Source organism: Mus musculus, chromosome 15 (genome assembly GCF_000001635.26).
Source record: "Mus musculus strain C57BL/6J chromosome 15, GRCm38.p6 C57BL/6J".
NCBI lineage: Eukaryota > Metazoa > Chordata > Mammalia > Rodentia > Muridae > Mus > Mus musculus.
In genome coordinates, this window is record NC_000081.6 from 8,347,665 (window position 1) to 8,365,960 (window position 18,296).

The 18,296-nt window shown below is 35.1% G+C and overlaps 1 protein-coding gene across 7 annotated transcripts in view; it reads right to left on the reverse strand.

Moving 5' to 3' along the window:
• Nipbl (NIPBL cohesin loading factor) overlaps positions 1 to 18,296 on the reverse strand; it is a 175,492-nt gene that overhangs the window by 57,841 nt on the left and 99,355 nt on the right. For 6 of the 7 annotated variants that reach the window (NM_027707.3, NM_201232.2, XM_006519994.4 and 3 more), the window contains 5 exons: positions 18,128 to 18,279; positions 14,054 to 14,214; positions 13,252 to 13,348; positions 10,976 to 11,602; positions 2,540 to 4,147 (listed from right to left, as the gene is read on the reverse strand). In NM_027707.3, coding sequence (NP_081983.2) covers positions 2,540 to 4,147; positions 10,976 to 11,602; positions 13,252 to 13,348; positions 14,054 to 14,214; positions 18,128 to 18,279 — 2,645 coding nt within the window. The remainder of the gene's footprint in view (positions 1 to 2,539; positions 4,148 to 10,975; positions 11,603 to 13,251; positions 13,349 to 14,053; positions 14,215 to 18,127; positions 18,280 to 18,296) is intronic. The other variant, XM_017316746.2, reaches the window with a different exon arrangement.

Sequence of the window (18,296 nt, forward strand, 5' to 3'; positions counted from 1 at the left end):
CTTGAAATAAACTGGTTACAAAGTAAGAGAGAGCACCTTTAGTACATGTCCATGCAGTACTAAAACTGAGCCTATTGTCCATACCAACACTTATGCTGGTAATTACTGATATTAAACTGTTAAGGACTATGGAAAGCATGTTAGTTCATCGTGCCGCTCTTAAATGATCATGTTTTATTATTACTACTTTATTTGTAGATATCCTGTACATAATTAGATAAAACTTAAAAAAGAATTTTTGATATTTTATATGCTGATATAAATATAAGACTTTAAAAGTTTCTCCTCAGTATCATGGGGACAAAGATAATGTTAAAATGAAACAGGATGGCATAGAATTTATTGTAAAATGACTGCAAATCAAAACAAGGGTCAGGAGAAGTGAACATAGAGGAATATGAGCAGGTTTCTTTTGTAATGTAACAAAAGTCAGAAAGCTGACAGGACAAAAAAGGTTTTACAAAGTTGAGGAAATAAGAATTTGGAAATTAAGTAGCTCTTGTTATAGAGTTTGTAACAACATAAAAGATCAACATATACTTTTTTGTTGTTTTTGTTTTTTGCAGACAAGATTTCACTGTGTAACACAGGCTATCCTGGAACTCACTTTGTAGACCAGGCTGGCCTCGAACTCAGAAATCCTGCCTCCCTCTGCCTCCCAAGTGCTGGGATTAAAGGTGTGCGCCACCACGCCTGGCTCCAGCTTTCTACTTCTAGTAAAACTACAATACCATATTATTTTGTGTGAATGTGAACGTGCATGTACCTGTATTGAGTGTATGCTGGTATGCTTGCCATAGTATTTGTGTAAAGGTCGGAAAGATTTGTGGACTTGACTCTCTCCTACATTCATGGAGATTGGGACTCAAATGCAGGCTGCCAGGCTTTGGCATCAAGTGCCTTTATCCTGTACCTTTTCACTGGCTTTTGTTCATTTTGTTTTTAATGAAACAGGTTCTCACTAAATACTCATGGTTGTCCTAGAACTCACTATGTATACCAGAAGTCACAGAGACCTGCGTCTCTGCCTCCTTAGTGCTGGAATTAAAGGCACATACCACCATTTAGACACCAAACTATATTCTTTATAAATAGAAGTTGTCCCCAAACTTTCACTGCGAAACATTTAAAGAAAATCTTCATTTAGCTGAGCATGGTAGAGCATGCCTTTAATCCCAGCAACTGGAGGCAAGTGGATCTCTGAGTTCAAGGGTAGCGTGGTATACAGAGTGAGTTCCTGGACAACCAGGGTACATGTAGAAACCTTGTAAAAAAAAAAAAAAACTCTAAACCAACAAGAGATCCTATCAAACAAACCAATAAGCTTCATTTAAAAGAAACAAATCACATATCTATCTGTGCCAGTCATAGATTAGCCACAAATCACTTTGAATGAAGAGAGTTTTGTAATACTCATCCTCTAGATAAGCTACCACAGTGTGTTACAAAATAACTTGTTTCCATTATACTGCAATGCTACAGAGGTGAACTTTTTGTAATGATACAAATTTTGTCTATCCCTGTTGAACAGTATAGCAGTCAATAGACACATGTGACTAACAAAAAACAGATTTCAATATTTAATTTATATTAATTTGAACTAAAACAACCAAAAGGCTACTGACTACTATACTGGACAGTAATTATGGATTTCATATACTTGCTTATAAGTATATATAAAGTTAAGTTTTAAGTGAAGGTCACAAAATGGAAACCTAAAAATCAAACTTTGGCTCTACAGCCTTCAAATTATAATTTAAGCGCAGGCTAAGGAGGTTTATGCACACGGCACCACTAAAAAACTATATTGTAAATACAGGTATACAAAGATCTATTTTCTTCATAAACTGCAATTAAATTTTCAGCACTTAATTTAAGTGGATAACTCAAGAATTTAATTCAGCAACCATGCAAAAAGAACACTAACTTCAACTCCACAAAGTAACAATTTCAACCAATTTAAGAAGTGAACACTATTCCCAACCTTTTTATATTTAAGTTATAAAACCTTTTTCACCAACTGCCTCTCCAGAAAATAACCTTTTACATTATTTTATAAATAACAAAATTCAAATGATTCATCAATAATGAAGTCATAAAGTCTGTAAGTAAGGAAACAGTATAAGACAATTAAAAATTATAAACTTGGGTCTTTCATACCATGTGTAACTTTACTGAGACAATGAAAATTAAGTACTTCATTGTAGAGTGTCAAGGTACTTTTTTAAAGCTAAATATGTCTACCACATACATCATTCATTTGATTAACAAGTAATTTTCAGAAATCCCTGAAAGAACACAGAGAGAATGTTTTTCTATAACCCATAAAGAAGTAAAATTCATGACTATCATGACTCATTCAAGTATAGGTGAGAAAAAACAATTTACTAAAAAAAAAAAATTATATATTCCTGAAAAAATTCACTGTTGTTTTATTTAACTGTTGCATTTTCATGTATCAGTTTTTTTGATTTTATAGATGTGCACTGCTTGTATTTAGCAAACTTAAAGAATACAATGACAGTGGAAGTATTCTTACCTTTATTTGACTTTGATGGCTTATTCTTGATAGACTTAAGGGAACTTCTTGATTTCTCCTCTCTATCTTTAATTAGCTTCTGGACATCATCCAGCGATAGTTTTTGCAGAACAACTACAGGCTTAGCTCCTTTGTTTAGATCTTCAACTAATCCCATTTTTTCTACTTTGTCTTTCTGCTCTCCTTTCATGTCCATTTTCTTAGTTTCCTGAGTTATGTTGCCATCTTTATCCCTCTTGATTTTTGGAATGACGAAATTTTTCAATGCACCAGACCTCCCCCCCAACAAATAGCTTGGAAATTCGGCCTTATTATCAGTGTGCGCTTTATTACTGTCTACTTTACTTCTGTTACCCTCTGTCCTTTTGTCATCTTTACTATTTGGTGACTTAAAACCAGGTCTTGATTTATTAGTATCTCCTTGTTTTACACGAGGACTGTCTGGTCTTGATTTTTGTTCCCCAGAAGGTCTGTCCCGTGAGTCCCCTGATTCATGCCTGTGTTTTCTTTCTAGCTTTTCAGTTTTTGAACCATCTGATTTAGTGCTATGGTCATTTCTACTAGAAGATCTCAATGTTTCTGGTCTTCGAACCCTTGACTGATCACCCCGATGTCGCTCTGACTCACCCCTGTCATCTGATTTCTGTTTACTATCATGGTCACGTCTTAGTGACTCCCATCGCCCATCAGGTCTCTGCTTTAAGGCTTCAGCTCTTTCTGATTTTAATCGAGGTGAGTCAGATTTGATATCCTGTTTATGCTTAGACACATCGGGTTTCTTCTCTGTTGATGGCTTTCCAGAATCCCTCCTATTTTCATGCCTATGTTTTGGAGTTTCAGGCCGGCCTTCACCTTTTTGCTTTGGAGTTTCAGGCCGGCCTTCACTCTTTTGCTTTGGAGTCTCAGGTCGTCCATCACCCTTCTGTTTTGGGGTTTCAGGCCGGCCTTCACTCTTTTGCTTTGGGGTTTCAGGCCGGCTTTCAGCTTTTTGCTTTGGGGTTTCAGGTCTTGCTTTTGTGTTTTCTGACCTGGTGTTGTTCTGTTTGTTGTCATTTGGTTTTGTGTCACACGGTCTATTTTCATTCTGTTTAGGCTCAACTACAGCGCTCTCGCTCTGTTTGGACTCTGTCGTTTTGTTCTCGTTCTGCTTAAGTTCTTCTGTTGGGGTCTCAGTTTTAGTTTCTAACTTACTTTCATTTGATTTTGACTCCCCCAGCTGATTTTCATTTGGTTTAGATTCTGACAACCTACTTTCATTTTGTTTCATTTCGCTTTTTGAAAGCTCAGGATCAGACTTTTTTTTAGGAGTCTCAGGATGGTTTTCTGGTATAGACTTAAGACTTCCAACAATATCTTCCTGAAGAACAGAAATGGGCGCATCATTACACTGTTTGGTTTCTTCAGGCTTTTTTATGGAGTCTGAATCCTGAGTTATAGAAGCCTGAGAGTCCACTCTTCCTGCCTGATGAAGATCAATGCTAACCATTAATGCTGGCCTTGACCCATTTCCCGTAGAACCCGTCTCCTGAGAAGCTGGTCTATTACCTCCTGTAGCACCCCCAGCCTCCTGTGGGTAAGAATCTTGTTTTCTTTTTTTCAAAGGCTTATCTGAAATTTAAAGATAAATATTCAATATCAGTAACAGACAAATTCCTTCTTATCTGACAAAAGCCAGTTTTTAATAGTAACTTTTTTCTAATGTATTGAATACACTATAAGTATGCAGATATAAAATAGCATGGAGTACTATTTTTAAAACTTAAGTTTTGAGAAGATAATATATGTATATTTACTGAGCTTCAATAATTAACAGAATATTAAAAATAATTAAACAGCATTTTGGAGAGTCTAAGTACAAGAATACAAATGAATAGAACTTTTAACACATACATATGAATTTATGTTTATATAAGACCTAAGTTGTTTTATAAGACTAGCTATTAGCCATATATTTTCACTTAAGATCATTTTAATTGTTAAAACAATTACAAGTCCTAAATCTGCCAAATACAACTGGAAACACATCTTTTACTACATGCAAAACATATGAAATAGAAAAGAATAAAACTAAAAAGTATATATAAGTTATATCACTAAGAAAAGGTAAATGATAGGAGACTAACCAAACACTCTCATTTTGCCATCATACTTTAAACAGTGAAGTAAGACAGGATGGGGAAGCTCTATCATGGGCATACTCAGAAGCAGGGAACAGGTATATAGTAACCTGGGCTAGGACTTACAGTGTAGCCCAGGGTGGCCTGAACCTGCATGGGGAATTACAAGCATGTGTTTTACTTTACTTTTTAAAGATAAATCTTGCTTTTTGCAACTTCAGTTAACAAAACTGTCTTCAGGCTTTTCATTCTAGTGACTTATGTCACCAACCACGGGGGAAAAAGAACTACAGTCTTCTGAAATATAATGATGCATGTATACTAACACAAATCTACTGTTTGATAGATTGTGACGCAGTGCATTTCTATGTCTGTCTGATTCTATTTTTAACTCAGAAGGTTTCTGGTTCACTGCCTATGTTCTTAGGAACAGTTAGATTGATAGTATGTCGTGGATTCTGTATACTCAGTTCATTTGCCAGACTTATTGATTGTGCTTTAAAGGTCGCTATTGGTTACTCAAAAAGGAGAATTTCTACATTCTCGGATAATATCCACCAATGGGGTATAACACTTAAGGAGAACAGTATCACAAGGTTAAAACTACAAGGTGATCAGTGAAAAAAATCACTGTAATGGAATAAATCATGAAAATATTGTTTAAGTTTGTAACGCTTATTTTATATACTTATTTTATATACCACAGTTTTATTCCCAAAGACACAAGGAGCAACTCATTCCAATTTAAAGTTAATCAAATATAATGAAAATATACTTTGGGGCTGAAAATGTCTCAGGAGGAAGAATGCTTGCCTAGAATGTACGAGACCATGTGCTTGATCTTCAGGATCCCTAAAGCAGAGAAGTCAAACCCATAGTTATCACTACATTGTTTTCCCAAGTTCCAAATACCCTTTCAGATAATAGTATGTATGAAGCCTTTTGCATCAACACCAACGGAAAAAACTCTCAGAATATGTTTCTAGAATCTGTTTAAAACATTGCCACGAAATTTTTAATCCTGCCACAGAGCATACGAGACAATTATTACATTAACCAACAGAATCTCTTATTAAGCTTAACCTTTAAACCTTTATGACAACACCAGAAGTGTAAGACTTCTATATTTTCAAGGCAACAGACTTTGTAAACGTCATTAAAATAGTAACTTACACATACTTCTAGGATATGTTCAATCTGTGGCTCATTCTTACACACACGCACACACACAACCAACCAAACAAAACAACCCAACACATATTTTGGAAATAAACATTAGCTTAGCAGGTAGATCTTTAAGGAAGTAAAAAGAACACGTAAAAGTTTTATGGGTAAGTAACGTCATTCTAATTTACCTTTTGTTATAAAAACAAAATTTTGGAAAATAGGTTATTTCAAAGAAATTTTTTAAAACTACAGAATCTATGAACTGTAACAAAAAAGATAAACTGTATATAAGCAATACAGCAAGATCTTACTTTTTCTAGCATAAAAAAATCCTGCGAGTAGAGTTTTTTTTTTTTTTAATAATAACAACAACACCAATAATAAAAACCATTTTAATTGTCAAGTGAGTTTCTGGTATTCATAACATACTTATCTTCCCATGCACGGTCTCTCCTGTATTTCATTTTCCCTTCCATTTCTTCCTCCCTTCATCTTTTCTTTTTTAATTTTTTTTTACATTTTTTAAATTAGATATTTTCTTCATTTATATTTTAAATGCTATCCCCTTTCCTAGTTTCCTCTCTGAAAATCCCCTGTCCCTTGTCCCCTCCCCCCTCCCCTGCTCCCCAACTCACCCACTCCTGCTTCCTGGCCCTGGCATTCCCCAATACTGGGGCATAGAGCCGTCTCTGGACCGAGGGCCTCTCCTTCTATTAATGACCGACTAGGCCATCCCCTGCTACATATGCAGCTAGAGCCATGAGTCCCACCATGTGTTTTCTTTGGTTGGAGGTTTAGTTCCAGGGAGCTCTGGGGAGTCTGGCTGGTCATATTGTTGTTCCTCCTATGGGGCTGCAGACCCCTTCAGCTCCTTGGGTATTTTCTCTAGCTCCTTTATTGGGGACCCTGTGCTCAGTCCAATGGATACTTGTGAGCATTCACTTTTGTATTTGCTAGGCACTGGCAGAGCTTCTCAGGAGACAGTTTTATCAGGGTCCTGTCAGGTTTTAAGTTAACCCTCTCTCCCTTTTCTGTCCACCCCTCTTTTCCCTGACACTGGCCTCATACTTTTCATTTTCCTGCCTGACCTGTTGAGATTATAGTTATGGATCTGAATCCATATCTGAATCAAACCAGGTCTGAATTTTTCATCTTTTGAAAAATACTACACTTTTTAAATAAAGCTAGCAAAAATATATCATTGTTTCAGGGAGTTAGGATACAGGAAGAGCACTAATTTTCTGGTTTCAGAGTCTGATTCCTTCTCTTGAAGGTTTATCCCTGTAAAGAGTCTCTGAACGTGGACAGCTCACCTCTGTCCACTTCTGTTGTGTCTTCACTATATCATGACCTTCAGGTCTCAGAAAACTGAGTACCTTTAATTGCTCTTCAGAATCAGGTATCTTAACAGTAGCTATCAGAATCCACCATACTTCTGAAGAAAATATATACAAAGGGTAATTTCGAAACCATTTGTTACCTAATTGTGAATATTTTGAAAATAAGACCAACTCTTTTAAAAACTCCAGCTTCTCAGGCTTTTGAAAAACAAATTGTAACAGTTACTAAAAATATTTGAAGTAAAACCTAAAACCACTTACATCAGAGTACACAGTTGCCTCTGGGACAAATGACAATGCTCACACCTAAACAACGGCACAAGCCAGGCAGCTCACTGTTTACTCTCTTCGCAGAAATCAGTATCACTACTTCAAAAAAACAGCAGGTAACATAGCCGACTCTCCCTTATCTGTACTGCTTGGGACTGGAGCACTTCTGATTTTGAATCTGTCAGGCTTTGAAAGAGTCTCATGCACTTTACTAGCTGAACATCCTGAGTCTCAAAATATAAAACTCACAATGCTCTGGAAGCTGTAAATTTGATGCTTAATAAGTCTTATATGCGGGAACATTCTAGATTTTTTTGGGTGGAAATAAAGATAACCTATACTTTACTACAGGGCTACAGTCTAAGTATCTTAACTATATGCAACATGGTAGGAAGCTTGGCTAGTTCTTACATTTGCTGATATGGAAACAGACCTAGGCAAAAGATAAAATACAGAAAGATAAACCAAGGGACAAAAAGAAAGCAGGGATTCAGCACATGAAAAACTGATTCAAATCTGGTATGTCGTCCTAAAAGCAAAATAAAATCTTTAAAATCAATGTATACAATTACAGATGATACAAGTACGAGCAAGACAGATTGAAAGAAACACTTTGGGGATGGTGTATATATATAACATTAGGTTGCAATTAGTCTTTTAGTGTATATTTTTATGAATATCCAAAGAAAGAACATAAATACTCAGCAGGCAGAAAAAGGTTTTTGCCTATGTGTAGAAGAACCAGGTAATAATGTAAAAGTATAATCTAGGTAAAATGTCTAAGACTAATTTATTTTGTTTTTTAATTTACAGTTATCAGCTTTATTCTCACTTATAAGATAACTTAGTCTGGTTTTTTTTTTTTTTTTTTTTTTTTTTTTAACAGAAATTTGCTCCATAACAAATAAATGTCACGGCCAACAGCGCAGATATTAGAAAGGGCACACAAAATTAGACCAGACAAGTAGTTCTGTGTTCCTTGTTTCCAGTGATATAACAAAAGTTCTCAGAGCCATATTCTAGAATACATTCAAAGTTTAGGATTTAGTCTTAAAATCAAAATAATGGCAAGAAATGATGAATTAATTTTAAGTGAATATTGGGTCTTTTCAGGGCTCACTTGACAAAATTATCACTTCAGAGAATAGCACTTTTATTTATATTCTTACCTACAACCCTGGAGTACCACAATAATTTTAGGTAGAATTGGTATCAGAAAACAACTTAATGGCAACTGCGACATGAAGTTAGTCAGACCTACTTGGTCCTTAGTCACAGGATGCGCATGAACCATCATTAAAACGGTATACTAGCTTTATCCTCTTGAGTTTCAGTTACATTTGTTTTAGCCACAAAATCACAGATTATGGAGAAAACTATTTAGAGAACTCAAAATACATATTATAATTTTCTGGAAGAATAATAAATTTGTTTTATTTGTTTTATTCTCCCAAAGAAGTTAAGAATATAAAGTAAGTGTATTAATAGGTGAATCCCACCTAGTATAATTAACTTTATTTTCACTCAACTTTTAAAAAAATATGTGTTTGGATGTTTTGCTTGCATGGTATGTCTGTGTACCACAAGTCTGCCAAAGTCAGAAGCGGGCAACAGATCCCCTGGCACTAGAGTTGTGGAGGTTGTGAGCTACATTTGGGTACTGGGCTCTGCAAGAACAAGTGAGCTTAACTGCTGAGTCCTTCTCCAGCTCCTTCTATTCTTGTGTGTGTGTGTTCACATGGGTACAGGTGCCTGCAGCAGAGAGAAGAGGGCACTGGACCCCCTAGAGCTGCAGTTACAGGCATTTGTGCTGCTAACAAGCAAGCCCCAGACCTCTGACACAGCAGAATTTGCTCTTATCCACGGTCTCATTCAGCCCCTCATTTCACTTTGAAAAATACAATCTCTGTTTTCAACAAATGTGGTACTATAAAAATACAGAAAATGTAACAAAAGTGTTTGCCATTTTTTTTCTGTTTTTGATCCTGTCAACAATTACTAAAAATCGTTTATACAATCCCCCAAAACAGAATCTGCCATAACAAAGACTAAATGTCACACAGAAATTAAGTTCTCTACACTATTACTATTTTTGGTCAGCCAATCACAACTTTTTGTTGCAAGATTGTTGCAGTAATCACAGATTTTGTGTAGATCAATATTATCAAGAAACGCTTAATAACGTTACATGTACACATTTTTATAAAGTCAGAGTATAATGTACATTACAACTGATATTGAAACCCATATTACAAACTAAAGTAAAAAAGAATCAGCAACTTTCTCTTTATCAAAGGTTTATGACCAAGGTTTTCAAAGGGTAAAAAAAAAAGAGCAAAGCCAGACTCTAATTCTCTAACTAGGAAAAAGAACTTACAGCTTCTATTTAAGATTTATACTGCAAACGTTATCATATGATAATTTATAAATATAAACATATAAATATATAAATATAATTTATAAATATATATATGTTCTCAACAATGTTAAAAATTCATCATGACAGGAAAGATAACATGAATCTTCAGCATATTTCATAGAATAGTCAGGGAACTGTCATATAGCAGATTGGTAAAAATGACCTCCATTCAGTATCAAGAAATAAAATGAAACCACAAAGCACGCTTTAAGTTTGGATAATCAAATGTGCACACACATTTGTAAAGACATCAAATTCTTAAATTTGTAAACTGCACTTGTAATTTTAGCAACTCGTGTATCTTGCTTAAAACCTTTAAGGGATTTTGCCCCTAGCATTTACCAAAGGTACTAGAGACTGACTTGCGTTTCGTTATGAAGGATGAAGTAAGCCTGCATACAAGCTAATAATACAGGTAGTTTACCTTCAAACTGTGCCCTACTATTCACTCGTCTGATAAAAGGGAACACTTAATTGTATTCATTCACTATCTTTGATTCTTAGGGTTTGTTATTTAATATTAGCTTAAAACTTTCCAAAATTTACTATAAAAATTTTGTATTATCAAAACAGGAGAAATGTAAACAAAATGAATTATGCGATTGTTTAATAAGCATATACGTAAGTTCTCAGATATAGTCACTCTGTATTTTTATTTTATTTTATGAGTTATAATCTTTCGAGATGGGGCTTCACTCTGTAGCCCAGGCTGGCAGCAAACTCATAAAGCACAGCTTAGCTTTCAACTTGCAGCAATCCTCTGCCTTCTGCCTCCCAATAGAGAAATTACAGCTATCAACCATCAACCCTTGCGTGTACCTGCCTTAAAACATCAATTCAATTGGTAATGAACCTTGTTTTGGCAGAAAAAAAAAATTGATGGTATGTAATTCTGTTAGCATAACTTGGAGAAAATGAGTGTGTGTAATATTGAAACAATGCTTATTTTAGTATAAAAGTTCAAATAAAGTTATGTAATTCAAATTTGATAATCTGTGGTACTGAATTATCAAATCTGATATAGATGCTTCAGCTAGCGAATGGAACTCATACCTGAGAAGAGACGTAGGGATTAATACACATGTGGCCAGATGCTGAAGTAGTAGAGAGAGAGGTCCCTTACCCTTATCTTGAACTTCCTTTGAGAAGCGCTCCCTTTCAATGGCTGATTCTCGCTCTATCCGTTCAATTTCTGCCAACGCGTCCAATTCGACTTCATCATATATCGGCCCCTGTTGTGATACCTGCTGCTGATTCTGTACTACAGAAGTCTGTGGTTGTTTTGTAGCAACTGAAGTGTTCTGTTGTAAAACAGGCACTTGATTTGCTGGAAGGAATGCTGTTTGTTCTTGCTGCGACAAACACTGAGCAGCATTAAGTGGGCGGTTTACGTCCTGTGGAGTAATGGGTGTTTTTGAAGTCTGTCCTGGATACTGCACATTAAAAGGAATATCATTTTCTGAAACATTGCTATTTTCCATACCAGATAGCATATCGTCTTGCTGGTCCATATCTGAAGATCTTACACGAGAAAGTCTTAATGTAAGTTTAGTGGAGTCCTTGGTTGGAGAGCTAATTATATCATACATTGCAGCTTTCTCGTTCTGGTCTTTTTCATCCTTGCCTAATTTAATTTTCTTTTGCTTTTTTTGTTTTCTTTCTGGAGAATCTAGTAAGATATCTGGAGGAACATCTCGAGGTGATGAACAAGGTAAAGACTGAGACTGTAGAATTAAAGGTGGTCTTGAGCCTACAAAAACAATTCATCAGAAATAAATGGTTGTGCCACCTCACATATTAAGTGCTAACACAGTTAAACTGAATCAAATATTAAGAAATCATCTAGTCCAAGGTACTTTGGAACTGTAGCTTGAACTACACAAGATACTTCATATCCCACCACTTCGTTTAATTTTCAAGAAAGACTCGTACTATCCTGGCTGGCCCTGAACTTGCTAGGAAACCAACATTGACTTACAACTCCTGATATTGCCATCAGCTCTCTACTGCTGCAGTTGCCTGTATGCACCACCATACTTGACTAATTCTTTAATTCTTAAGCATTACTGTCAAAATTTGCTAAAAAGGAACATGTTTACAGAAGTTCAGAAAATTTTACAAAGTTAAATAGCTAGCAAGCAAGAAAAGATAAGCATCAGATTTTTTGTCTGAATTTTTACATAGTACTATGCTTTTATACATAAAATTTATATAGTAAATTATACATACCTTAGATTGTAACCATTTACCTTAAAATCAAATTAATGTGACTGACAACAAACTAATATTTTATGACTAGTTGGAAAGTAACCCGATAAGGTGAAATTTAGGCTTCAGATATATACTGTATTTATGATATTATTTATGCTATTCCCATTTAAGTGTTTGTTTTCTATCTATCTATCTATCTATCTATCTATCTATCTATCTATCTATCTATCTATCTATCTATCTACATCTAGCTTCCCGTCAGTGTCAGAGGGAAAGAGGCTCGCTATTTATGTAAACTGTTGCTCTGCTAGCCCTTCCTGGAGTCATAGTAACTTCTCACATTGATAAGACTTCAATGATAACTAATTGGGATGGCTAAAGAGAGCTATCTAACTTGCAAGTTGTTTTCTGTTCTAGAAGCTGCATTTTTAAACCATTCAAAATGTATACATAAACTGAACTAAAATACCATATACTTCAGCTTTCTCACTCCGTTTTTTTTTTTTTAATCACTCTTGACTAATTTCATTTTTTTTCTTTCTTTTTTCCTTTGTTTTCTTTGTAGGGAATCTAGCAAAAAAATCATGAGGAAAGTTCAGCTTTACCATATGGGGCAGAATAGCCCTTATTAGAAATTCACAAGGAATGATACATTATTAACTGTCTTACAAGTTACTGCTGTTTTTCTATAGACAGGCTCTTATAGAACGTGGGCTAGCCTGGAGCTCACAGAGATCCACATGTCTCTGCTCCTAAAAGTGTTGTGATTAAAGGTCAAAAGGTTAAAAGAGTACAGTAGGGACACTGATTTCTAATGACAAAAATCTTGACAAGGGAGTAAAGAAAAAAGAGCCCACAGAAACCCGTTAAAATTGAAACCAAATGTCAATAAAAAGAGCAGGAGAAAAGCTGGCCAGGTCAACATGAAGTAAATCCCTTTTCAGGAGGTGCACAGTTGAGTCTGATTAAACAGTTCAAACATTTAAGAGAGGTTAAGACAGTTATGATTCTGAAGGGCTATTGGATTTATTAGTGAGAATGAAACTGTATAAGAATACTATAAGACTTTACTGGGATTTAACAAATATAAATATGAAAAACTTAAAGTGGAACTGATTTAAATACCCCTATTTTTGGTCTAGATCTGCTTGAAACTTGAAACACAGAAGGAAATTCCTGCTCTAATACCTTTAGGTGTTCCGTCACTTCCAGCAGGAGAACACACTGGTTGAGGAGATCTTAAGGGGAAAGATGCAGCATTCCTCATTGTTGAAGAATCGCCATCCTAAGAATAAAACATAAATTTTCTATCTTGAATGCTACGAGAAGCTTTACTAAAATCTTAAAGATAACTAATAAGAGACATAAATTACTGACAGGTAAAGTGTTGAAATTCAATAGTCTAATTCTTCTGCACTTTCCTGTTTTCTTCATGGTATATCTTAGAAGAATTGAAATTGTATCCAAAAGAATCAACAGCCTATGCATGGCAATGAATAAAGGAAACTGGTATTATGAGCATGCTCCATTTGGGTTTGCTTTCTATAAAAGGAGATGTGAAGACTACCCTAGGAGGCCATAAATGTCTGAGGGCAGCGTACAGTCATCTGTTATCTTTAGATATAGGCAATTTCAATAAAAGTGCCGTGACATCCACAATAAGAAAATTTCCAATATTTAGTGAGAAAACATTAAATATGAGGAAGGGGAAAGTTGAACATAGGGTAAAAAAGCCAAACACTAGCAAATAAAAGTTTGCTGCTTGAGGTAATTTTTTTGGTGTAAGCACTATTAACTTAAAACTGAAATTCAACCCTGCTCTATGGATTAAGCTTTGTGGGAAACAGGAGATGTGGTGTTCATACCTAGATTCTCTGAATCTAGTTTAATTCTCAAGGTAGAATAGATATCCTTCACCTGTGATATGAAAATCCTGGGCTACAAGACAGATCTCAGCCATTACCGCATTTAGAACTAGCACGTTACATACATCACTACTTAGCCTGTGCACCATGTGTAGGTAGTCGTCACTTGAGCCATGTCTAGGGTTATCAGCATGATGGTTAGCTGAGTTGCCAGATAATGGACCAGAAACTTTGTTATCATGGATGTTTCTCAAGCCACCGGCAACAATAGGACTTGATACCGATGCTGGAATAAAAATTTTAAAAAATATGAAAATTAACTAGAGAAAGTCTCAGAAATGAATTACAAGAATATTTTAAACATACAAAAGTTATAAAGAATATAATGAACACTTATATATTGATCCTTGACTATATAGCAAATATGAAGCCAGCATGGGCTACTTAAGAGCCCACCTCAACAAACCAAAACCAAACCAATCACAAACACGGACTACAAATCCCGATACTGTGATGGATGTCACTGCAGATCCATTTGTTTTTCCTCTCTCTTTATTTTATAGGAGAGAATAGTTTATCTTCAGACCACTCTATTTCTGCATTCATATCTTTATACTTTTACTGTAGATAAATATAATCTAAGTTATACATAAGTACTATTTTGAATATAGTGTTCTAAATTGTCTGTTTATAAATCCCTTTCTAACTGTTATTTCTTTCAAACAGGGCCTCATGTGCCTCAAACTTGCTATGTAGCTGAGCGTTTTCTTGAGCTTCTGTTATTCATTCCTTTACACCCTGAATGCTGGGATTCCAAGCTTGTGCCATCTAGTTTTATGCAGTGTAAGGACAAAATCCAGGGCTTCATGATTTCTAGGCATAAGACTTCCTTTCTAATTAGGCATGGATGGTTTTTCCATTTCTTACATATGAAGTCTTAAGATCATTTGTTTTAAATAAACAATTATATATATTCTGCTGTATAATGTACACAATGTATTTATTAATTGTTTATGTGCAAATGGTTAGATTTCCAACTGTCATAGCACAGTTAAATAAATTCCCCTATTATAATACACTATTATATACTATGTAGTATATAATAATATATTATTCCTATTAAGATATGTATGAAGTATCCATATGCTTTTCTGTGTCTGTAAAGTACAACTTTGTTTCTAGTTAGATTGAGCTATACAATTCTACTTTAAAAATTATTCTATACAAAAACAGAGGCCAGCTGAATGTGGTAATGTATGCCTTTAATTCCAGAACTTGAAGAGGCAGAGAGGCAGAGGCAGGCAGATCTTTGTGAATTAGAGGCTAATCTGGTGTACATAATGAGTTCCAGGACAGCTATGGCTACTGAGAGAGATCCTGTATGCACTCCTTCCTTTACCCAAACCTCAAAAAAACAACAACAACAACAAAAAAACCCCACAGAAAACAAAACAGAATAAAACACCCAAAACAGGACATGCACTAATAGACAATGACCAAGATGACTAAATAAGACATTCTTACAAACTTCTTTTAAGGTGTCATCTTTTGAGTGAAAATTAAAACCATTACAGTATTCTGATAATCAGTATTAAAAATCTTAAAAGCAGATGATCTCTTTATAATACAATGAAAACAGAATATTAGTAGTATCAACCCCGAATACTTAGTAATGACAAAGTTAAAAATACATACTATGCTTAGATCAATGAACATGAGATGGTGCCACCAAAAAGCTACAGATAAGTGGACTACTGGGCCCAGTGTAGTTCCAGATGTGATACATGAAAAAGTATACATTACTTATGGGACGTTCTTGCAAAAATACATATAACAAATCCTTTAAACATATTTCCAGCCGATAGAAAAATAAAAGGACTATGAGAACAAATTGAGCCATGTTGTAAGAAAACAGTGACGTCTAGACAATGAGATTTATTTCACATAGTCAGTAGAGCCTGCTATGTCCCACCACACATAAATAAGATGCAAGCCTCGTCGCACAGTCTTATAATCCTCCTACTCAGGAGGAAGGCAAGTTCAAGGCTTGCTTGGGAAACAGAGCAAGTTTGCTGACAGTTTGGGTAGCTTAAATTCTGACTCAAAATAACAACAAAAGTCTGGAACTTAGTGGTAAAGTGTTTGCCTAGCACATATGAGACCATACATTGAACCACCAGCATCACAGAAAACAAAGCAAAATTAGTATATTGAAGGAAAAAGGGCACCACACCTGCTTTAGACTGAGAGCGGAAAGATCTGGGTGTGTCCTGTAGACTGTCAATGCCTGCACCCGTACACTATGGTAAAAAGGTCAGGGATTTGAGGCCAGCCTCACCTACACTTTAATAAGTCATCTCAAAGAGGGGAAATTCAAGAGATAGAAAAACAAAAAAAACAACCAAACCAAACCAAAAAAAAAAAAAAAAAAAAAAACCAATCAAACAAAAACAAACAAACAAAAAAAAAAACCAAAACAAACCCAAAAGTACAAGCATTCAAGAATTATATCTTGAAAAAAAAATTACTTATGTTAAGAGACATATTTATGACAAATAAAGCTGGTGAAGCTGAAATATATTGTGTATTAGATGATGTTAGAAATTAATTTCCTAGAAGTAAAATAATCTAGTGAACACTGATTTAAAGGGAAAAAACAATGATGGGCAGTGCTGACGCAAACCTTTACTTGGGAGGTGGAGGCAGGTGATCCCTGTGAGTTTGACGTTAGGCTGGTCTACAGAATGAGTTCTAGGACAGCCAAGGCTATGTAGAGAAATCCTGTCTTGATAAAACAACAACAACCAAACAACAAAGAAAGAAAGAAAGAAAGAAAGAAAGAAAGAAAGAAAGAAAGAAAGAAAGAAAGAAAGAAAGAAAGAAAGAAAGAAAGAAAGAAAGAAAGAGAGAGGGAGAGAGAGAGATATCGTTCTAGGAAAATTCTGGTGAAGGGGCTCATTGGGCCTGGTGAATTTTTTCTGAATTGTTAAAATTTTAATATTAAGTTGAAGAAGAATGTTTTCAATGTTATGTTTCTCATACTCTAAATTTCCCTATCTCCAATTCTTTCCTGGTCTTCTGACTTACCATGTATTTTGTGTTGAGTATTGTCTAGGGAGTGCTAACCCCTCGGTGATGTTTTTAGTTTCTCTGGTGCCTGAACATTCTCAGGAATAACTCATTTTCTTTTAATTCATTTTGAAAAATGAATGTTTTGCTCAACATGGGGGAGTTTCTAGCACCCAGCACAGCCAGCATCATCTGAGTGCTTATGGGCACAAAACAGTGTGCTTTCCTATATACACTCCTACGCACATGGCTCTTTATAAGTTAAAAGTTCTCTTTGGGTTTTTGTCCTCTGACTTATTACTTTTATGGGACACAAAACCAAAGATGTTTGTCCTTTATCTTTTCTTGAAAATTTATGTTTTTGAAATAGATGTATGAGAATTTTTACTGCTAATAAGTTTAGCAGTCATGAGACAGTAATAATCTCTAAAAATATAAAAGATCCCTGAAGCAAGAATATCCCTCTGGGCTAAAGATGGCTCCATAGTTAAGATCACTGGCTGCTCTTCTTGCCGAGGACCAGGGTTCAATTCCCAGCACCTACATGGCAACTCATAACTATCTGTAATTCCAGTCCCATGGAAATCTGATGCCCCCTTCTGGGTTCTGTGGTCTCTGCACAGATATACATATAAGTAAAAATCTGGGCAAAACATACAATAAAATGATAAAAGATAAGAAATATAAATATATAATATTGAGCACTGGCAATAAACTGAAATCAAATTGATAAAATAGTAATCCAATTCAGAATATTTTGTATCAAAACTTCTTTTTTTAACTATAAAATGACTACCTAAGTAAAATGTTTTCATAATATATACTTAATGAAAATGCTACTGTAAGAAAATTAAGAGTCCTTAATTTCATAACAAAATATTACTACATAGTAACCCTAACCCTAATCAAAGTTCCAAAAACAATGCCCTATTTGCCCCATTGATAAGTCAACAAAAAATAAATCGAATGTGTTTGAAATGATATAAGCCACAGTTAATTTGACAATGTGCACAATATATTATTTTAGTTTATGCTTAAAAATATTTTTAAAATTCACATGTTTGGAATTATAGTTTTTAGGCATATTCAATAGTTTATATACTAATTTAGGTAATTAGTAACTGTCTTACCTTGCTGCATCTGCGGATGTGTTGTGTAACTTGAAGGATGGGAATATGGCATGTATCCTGCAGGACTCTGTGGGGCATATGGACTAGGCACTGGGCTATTTTGTTGTGGCATAAATCTGTTCCCAGAGCTTGTCTGTGGTGGCACAAACCGGCTAAAATACAAAACACA